Source organism: Triturus cristatus, unplaced genomic scaffold (assembly GCF_964204655.1).
Source record: "Triturus cristatus unplaced genomic scaffold, aTriCri1.1 SCAFFOLD_465, whole genome shotgun sequence".
NCBI lineage: Eukaryota > Metazoa > Chordata > Amphibia > Caudata > Salamandridae > Triturus > Triturus cristatus.
The window spans coordinates 209801-217898 of record NW_028187791.1 but is presented as its reverse complement, the minus strand read 5'-3'; the positions used below and the strand labels follow the sequence as shown (position 1 = coordinate 217898).

The window sequence follows — 8098 nt, the reverse complement described above, 5'->3', positions numbered from 1 at the left end:
AAAGCAGCTAAATACAATTTCCTGAGTATGTGAAGTGTTTTATTTTCACACCTCCAGCCAGGGGTGAAGCCTGAAATCTCACCCTGCGCGGAGCTCCATGACGCTGGGTAGAAGGTGCGACTTCATCCCCTTGAAGCCTAACACCTGCAAATGTCACAAGTATCAGTAAAACTGGTGCCAGGAGGCTGGAAGTAGGCCCAAGGCCTTGCAGGCCTTATTCTGATACTGTAAAGGAGCTAAATATACTTTCCTGAGTATGTGAAGCTTTTATTTTCACACCTCAAGCATGGGGTGAACCCTGAAATCTCACCCTGCGCGGAGCTCCATAACCCTGGGTAGAAGGTGCGACTTGATCCCCTTGAAGCCCAACACCTGCAAATGTCACAAGTATCAGTAAAACTGGTGCCAGTAGGCTGGATGTAGGCCCAAGGCCTTGCAGGCCTTATTCTGATACTGTAAAGGAGCTAAATACACTTTCCTGAGTATGTGAAGTGTTTTATTTTCACACCTCAAGCCTGGGGTGAACCCTGAAATCTCACCCTGCGCGGAGCTCCATGACCCTGGGTAGAAGGTGCGACTTCACCCCCTTGAAGCCTAACACCTACAAATGTCACAAGTATCAGTAAATCTGGTGCCAGGAGGCTGGAAGTAGGCCCAAGGCCTTGCAGGCCTTATTCTGATACTGTAAAGCAGCTAAATACACTTTCCTGAGTATGTGAAGTGTTTTATTTTCACACCTCCAGCCTAGGGTGAAGCCTGAAACCTTACCCTGCGCGGAGCTCCATGACCCTGGGTAGAAGGTGCGACTTCATCCCCTTGAAGCCTAACACCTGCAAATGTCACAAGTATCAGTAAAACTGGTGCCAGGAGGCTGGAAGTAGGCCCAAGGCCTTGCAGGCCTTATTCTGATACTGTAAAGGAGCTAAATACACTTTCCTGAGTATGTGAAGTGTTTTATTTTCACACCTCCAGCCAGGGGTGAAGCCTGAAATCTCACCCTGCGCGGAGCTCCATGACCCTGGGTAGAAGGTGCGACTTCATCCCCTTGAAGCCTAACACCTACAAATGTCACAAGTATCAGTAAAACTGGTGCCAGGAGGCTGGAAGTAGGCCCAAGGCCTTGCAGGCCTTATTCCGATACTGTAAAGCAGCTAAATACACTTTCCTGAGTATGTGAAGTGTTTTATTTTCACACCTCCAGCCAGGGGTGAAGCCTGAAATCTCACCCTGCGCGGAGCTCCATGACCCTGGGTAGAAGGTGCGACTTCATCCCCTTGAAGCATAACACCTCCAAGTGTCACAAGTATCAGTAAAACTGGTGCCAGGAGGCTGGAAGTAGGCCCAAGGCCTTGCAGGCCTTATTCTGATACTGTAAAGCAGCTAAATACGCTTTCCTGAGTATGTGAAGTGTTTTATTTTCACACCTCCAGCCAGGGGGGAAGCCTGAAATCTCACCCTGCACGGAGCTCCATGACACTGGGTAGAAGGTGCGACTTCATCCCCTTGAAGCCTAACACCTACAAATGTCACAAGTATCAGTAAATCTGGTGCCAGGAGGCTGGAAGTAGGCCCAAGGCCTTGCAGGCCTTATTCTGATACTGTAAAGGAGCTAAATGTACTTTCCTGAGTATGTGAAGCTTTTATTTTCACACCTCAAGCATGGGGTGAACCCTGAAATCTCACCCTGCGCGGAGCTCCATAACCCTGGGTAGAAAGTGCGACTTGATCCCCTTGAAGCCCAACACCTGCAAATGTCACAAGTATCAGTAAAACTGGTGCCAGTAGGCTGGATGTAGGCCCAAGGCCTTGCAGGCCTTATTCTGATACTGTAAAGGAGCTAAATACACTTTCCTGAGTATGTGAAGTGTTTTATTTTCACACCTCAAGCCTGGGGTGAACCCTGAAATCTCACCCTGCGCGGAGCTCCATGACCCTGGGTAGAAGGTGCGACTTCATCCCCTTGAAGCCTAACACCTACAAATGTCACAAGTATCAGTAAATCTGGTGCCAGGAGGCTGGAAGTAGGCCCAAGGCCTTGTTCTGATACTGTAAAGGAGTTAAATACACTTTCATGAGTATGTGAAGTGTTTTGTTTTCACACCTTGAGCCAGGGGTGAACCCTGAAATCTAACCCTGCGCGGAGCTCCATGACCCTGGGTAGAAGGTGCGACTTCTTCCCCTTGAAGCCTAACACCTGCAAATGTCACCAGTATCAGTAAAACTGGTGTCTGGAGGCTGGAAACACACCCAAGGCATTGCAGGCCCTATTCTGATACTGTAAAGGAGTGAAATACACTTTACTGAGTATGTGAAGTGTTTTGTTTTCACACCTTGAGCCAGGGGTGAAGCCTGAAATCTCACCCTGCACGGAGCTCCATGACACTGGGTAGAAGGTGCGACTTCATCCCCTTGAAGCCTAACACCTACAAATGTCACAAGTATCAGTAAATCTGGTGCCAGGAGGCTGGAAGTAGGCCCAAGGCCTTGCAGGCCTTGTTCTGATACTGTAAAGGAGTTAAATACACTTTCCTGAGTATGTGAAGTGTTTTATTTTCACACTTCCATCCAGGGGTGAACCCTGAAATCTCACCCTGCGCGGAGCTCCATGACCCTGGGTAGAAGGTGAGACGTCATCCCCTTGAAGCCTAACACCTGCAAATGTCACAAGTATCAGTAAAACTGGTGCCAGGAGGCTGGAAGTAGGCCCAAGGCCTTGCAGGCCTTATTCTGATACTGTAAAGCAGCTAAATACACTTTCCTGAGTATGTGAAGTGTTTTATTTTCACACCTCCAGCCAGGGGTGAAGCCTGAAATCTCACCCTGTGCGGAGCTCCATGACCCTGGGTAGAAGGTGCGACTTCATCCCCTTGAAGCATAACACCTCCAAGTGTCACAAGGATCAGTACAACTGGTGCCTGGAGGCTGGAAACAAACCCAAGACCTTGCAGGCCTTGTTCTGATACTGTAAAGCAGCTAAATACACTTTCCTGATTATGTGAAGTGTTTTATCTTCACACCTGCAGCCAGGGGTGAACCCTGAAATCTCACCCTGCGCGGAGCTCCATAGCCCTGGGTAGAAGGAGATACTGTGTCCCCTTAAACCTGTAATTTTCAAAATGTCATAAAAAGAATAAATCAAGCGCCTGGAGGCTAGAAATGGGCCCGAGACACTGAAGTCTTGGATCTGATAATGTAAAGGGCTTTGTGTACCTTTTGAGTGAAGTTTTTTTTCCCACCTCCAGCCGAGGGTTAAATCCTGAAATATTACCCCAATCGAAGCTCCATAGCCCTGTGTAGAAAAAGTGACTTCGTCCCCTTGGACCTAAAATGTTAGTACTTTTTTTTTATTTTTGTATTAAACATTGTTAAAGGGGTGACTGGAGGCTAATAAAATGGACCAGATACTGTGAAGGACATTATTTCATTTTTGGGCGAAAAAAAAATAAAAAAATAAAAATATATGTATTATATTATTATTGCGATTTTTTTTTTTTATTGGGGCCCATCTCCAGCTAAGGGGGAAAACCTGAAATGTTACCCGAAGCGGAGCTCCATTGCCCTGGGTAGAAGTAGTGCCATGGTCCCCTTGAACCAAAATGCCAACAAAAGAATAAATAAATAAATTTAAAAAAAGTACTAAAACAGGTGCTTAGAGGCCCAGAGGGTCCCGAAATCGGTCACGATCGATCACAAAAAAAATGAGGATCCCACACCCCATGGCCCTGCATGGGAACTCTATTTTACTGACTATTAAGCCCCCACGGAGTGGGGGCTTACAGCGCCCGAGCGGGAGACAAAAGTTAGAGTTAGCGCGGCCGATCCGCCGCCCGGCCATCTGGTCGCTCAGCTCCGAGGGCCATCTGGTCGCGCAACTCGGCGACCAGATGGCCGGCCGCACTCCCGGCGCGGCTAACTCTAACCTTTGTCCCTCGTCAGTGTTCTGTAAACCCCCACTACGTGGGGGCTTAATAGTTGAGGGAGAAATGACCGGCCCTGGGCCGGGCCAAACTCGCCTTGGGTCCCCAGTACAGGGCTCTAGGATGGCGGGCCCCTGGGCCGGCCTATACCCGCCTTAGGTCCCCAGTTCAGGGCTCCAGGATGGCGGGCCCCTGGGCCGGGCTATACCCGCCTTAGGTGCCCAGTACAGGGCTTCAGGATAGCGGCCCCATGGGCTGGACTGGGATGAACGCGCCCCTGGACCCCCATGCCGGGGCTCCAGGAAGGCACCCTGGCCCCGGGACAGTGCCTTGCATGGCAGGGTGGCTGCGGAGAGTTCCCCTGATGCACCCCTCACTCGACCCGCTGTGGGCCTAGAAAGCAGCCCTAGCGCATAGACACAGCTCTCCCATGACATCGTGGTCGGCTCTTAAAAGAGCCTTTGGGTTTTGTTTTGTTTTTTCCGTGGGCAAGCCGAGTGTTTACCCGCCGAATCCGTAGAGGGTGCGACCCTGACGCTTCAGGGCGTAGACCACATCCATGGCGGTGACGGTCTTCCTCTTGGCGTGCTCGGTGTAGGTGACGGCGTCCCGGATCACGTTCTCCAGGAAAACCTTCAACACCCCGCGGGTCTCCTCGTAGATGAGGCCGGAGATGCGCTTGACCCCGCCACGGCGAGCCAGGCGGCGAATGGCTGGCTTGGTGATGCCCTGGATGTTGTCCCGGAGCACCTTGCGGTGCCTCTTGGCGCCGCCTTTGCCGAGCCCCTTCCCTCCTTTACCGCGTCCAGACATGGTCTCCTGTCGGTGCTGTGACTGAGCAGAAATGAGGGCCGCGGCCAGCGGCGGCTGCTTATATGGAGGAGCTGTGCCGGACCAGCTAGGGCGCTGCAAGCGGCCCACGTGACTCAAAGGATGGCGAGGGAGCCCGCCCCGGACCGCCCTCTGCAGGGAGCGGGGGCTGGAGCGGCCGTTGCCGTTTGAAAAAGAGCGCGCTCCCAGCCGCCTCTTTGTCGTGGGCTCTGCAGCTGCCGCCGGGGCATAGATCACAGTCAAGCACACACACACGCGCCTCCCTTCCCGGGCCCCCACTCGTCACCGCGGCCCGCCTAACCCTGGCGCTCGGTGCCCGCTCCCACCATGAACAGAAGGCTCTGAAAAGTGTTAATGGAGCAAACAGGTTAACGGCCTCGCCGGCAGCACCCAGCTGTGTGCGGCCGCCCGCCACCCCGTAACACTGTCCACATGTCACGCCCGGTTGTGGCAAGTCTGTAAACTGCCCCTATTAAAATGTACATTTTTTTTTTTTTTACAAAAACATTATTATTGTGGGCCTCAAGCTAGGTTTTGGGACGGGGGCCAAGATCTACGTGTACGTCCGAGGGCTTGTGCATGCCCTCCTATGTAGCGACGGTGCGGGCGCTGCCGCAACTATGAAGCCGCCAGAGTAACACCTTGGCCACGGATACGCTCTTTGATGGAGTCTGTGGTTGGCCCTGAAAAGAGCCTTTGTGTTTAGGGTGCGTTTCCACGGTGGTCTGCGGGCCTTTACTTGCTTGCTTTGCCCCCTGCCTTGTGGCTCTCGGTTTTCTTGGGCAGCAGCACGGCCTGGATGTTGGGCAGGACTCCTCCCTGGGCGATGGTGACTCGGCCCAGCAGCTTGTTCAGCTCCTCGTCGTTGCGGATGGCCAGCTGGAGGTGTCTGGGGATGATGCGGGTCTTTTTGTTGTCCCGGGCCGCGTTGCCGGCCAGCTCCAGGATCTCAGCGGTCAGGTACTCCAGGACTGCAGCCAGATAGACTGGGGCACCGGCGCCCACCCTCTCGGCGTAGCTTCCCTTGCGGAGCAGCCTGTGCACACGGCCCACGGGGAACTGGAGCCCGGCTCTGGAAGAGCGTGTCTTGGCCTTAGCGCGGGCCTTTCCTCCTTGCTTTCCGCGTCCAGACATGGCGATCGATGCAGGGGCTCACTCACACAACAGAGAGAATAGTACTGCTGTTCTGCGGGACTCCGGCGATATAAAGACTTCGGGCGCTTCTGATTGGTTGACAGCTAGGCTCTGATAGTTCTTCTCATTGGAGGGAGGAGGGCTTCCTTTTCACCAATCAAAGTTCCAGTACCGCATTACAAAGGGAAGTGGGGGCCCTTCCTGAGCCTGCCAATGAGACGGGAGAGCAGAGAAGCAGCTACTTTACACGGCCAGCCTATAAATACAAGTGCCGGGCTCGCCTGCCTTATTTCTCTCGGCTCCACAGGAAGCGGTGCAGATTGTCGACCATGCCTGAACCAGCCAAGTCCGCGCCGGCTCCCAAGAAGGGCTCCAAGAAAGCGCTCTCCAAGCCGCCCAAGAAGGACGGGAAGAAGCGCAAGAGGAGCAGGAAGGAAAGCTATGCTATCTACATTTACAAAGTGATGAAGCAGGTGCACCCGGACACCGGCATCTCCTCCAAGGCCATGGGCATCATGAACTCCTTCGTGAACGACATCTTCGAGCGCATCGCCGGGGAGGCTTCCCGCCTGGCCCACTACAACTCGCGGCGCACCATCACCTCCCGGGAGATCCAGACCGCAGTGCGTCTGCTGCTGCCCGGAGAGCTGGCCAAGCACGCCGTGTCCGAGGGCACCAAGGCCGTCACCAAGTACACCAGCGCCAAGTAAGGCTTCGAGGCGCATCCCCAACTAACACAACGGCTCTTTTAAGGGCCACTCACGTCCTCCCCTAAGAGCTAATGTGCTTCATTTATGACCGGAGAAAGAAGTGTTTTAAACGGTAATGTTGAGCGCACAAGACCCGCTCTCACGGGGCTTGCTGCAGACCGAGGGACGATGGAGCAGGCAACCCGTTTTAATAAGCATGTTTATATGAATGAGCCCTCTTTGGGACCAAGTGTCACACAAGCACTGTAATGTAACGATGACGTTAAATAAAGCCCACGCGGAACTCGCACGGCTGCCCCCGGGCTTATTGTTTCCTGCGACCAGTTTTAGTGTGTGCGGGTGTCACGTTGTGTTTGTACTTTAAGACCAGGGGCAACGGCTAACATCCGCCCCAGGGCAAAGGCTCCCGAAATCGGGACACATAAACCCGATGTACAGATGCCCCACAGCGCTGGCTTGTGACCAGCGGATCCCAGCACGACCCTCTACCCAAACAAAGCGCTTTATTAATTGAAGAGGTGGCTGTGCACACCGAGTGCTCGGATTTCCCAGTGCCGGTATAAGTTTCCCAGTGCCTGTATAAGTTTCCCAGTGCCGGTATAAGTTACCCAGTACTCGGGGTACTCTCAGCCAGCCCACCCACCCACACCTGTAGAACATGGCAGATAAGAGAAGCTCGTAGGTGACAGGGTGGTGGCCCTTAAAAGAGCCGTTGTGGTGGTTGTTCGGGTCGGTGTCTCCTTAGGCCCTCTCGCCTCGGATGCGACGGGCCAGCTGGATGTCCTTGGGCATGATGGTCACCCTCTTGGCGTGGATGGCGCACAGGTTGGTGTCCTCGAAGAGCCCGACCAGGTAGGCCTCGCTGGCCTCTTGCAGGGCCATGACGGCGGAGCTCTGGAAGCGCAGGTCGGTCTTGAAGTCCTGGGCGATCTCCCTCACCAAGCGCTGGAAGGGCAGCTTGCGGATGAGGAGCTCGGTGGACTTCTGGTAGCGGCGGATCTCGCGGAGAGCCACAGTGCCGGGTCGGTAGCGGTGAGGCTTCTTGACTCCACCGGTGGCAGGGGTGCTCTTGCGGGCAGCCTTGGTGGCCAGCTGCTTGCGAGGCGCTTTGCCGCCGGTGGACTTGCGGGCTGTCTGCTTGGTGCGGGCCATGGCGGGAGCGGTCTCTCTCAACGACGAGCGAGGAAGAATGGAGTTCGAGCAGGCAAGAGCCCTATTTATGCACTCGAAGACGGAGGGCTGCTCTGGTTGGCTGAAGCGACCGCCCCAGGTTTGAAAACAGCCCGCGGTGTGCAACGATTGGCTACTCAACCGGAGGCTGTAGCCTGCCTCTCCAATGAGCTGTGGAGAAAAAGACACCCTCCGATTGGACGATGTACGTTGGAGCCGAAGCCCGCGCTTCGGTCAACCTTTGTCTCCGTGTCCATCCACTCATTTGTAGTCACACGAACCACTCGCCCCCGATCAACTGGGCGAGGAGACCAGGATGTTTTAAGTGTACCGCCC

The 8098-nt window shown here is 54.2% G+C and overlaps 2 protein-coding genes across 2 annotated transcripts; both read right to left on the bottom strand.

The window, feature by feature from the left end:
* Positions 1-4359: 4359 nt before the first annotated feature.
* On the bottom strand, positions 4360-5934 carry LOC146770511 (histone H4). The gene has a single exon (XM_085640404.1). It carries the CDS (start codon positions 4728-4730, stop codon positions 4419-4421), a length of 312 nt encoding a protein of 103 aa, XP_085496530.1. The 5' UTR covers positions 4731-5934; the 3' UTR covers positions 4360-4418.
* A 1351-nt stretch (positions 5935-7285) lies between these two features.
* Positions 7286-7750, bottom strand: LOC146770510 (histone H3-like). Its single transcript, XM_085640405.1, has one exon. The coding sequence runs from the start codon at positions 7742-7744 to the stop codon at positions 7334-7336; it is 411 nt and encodes a 136-aa protein (XP_085496531.1). The 5' UTR covers positions 7745-7750; the 3' UTR covers positions 7286-7333.
* Positions 7751-8098: the final 348 nt, after the last annotated feature.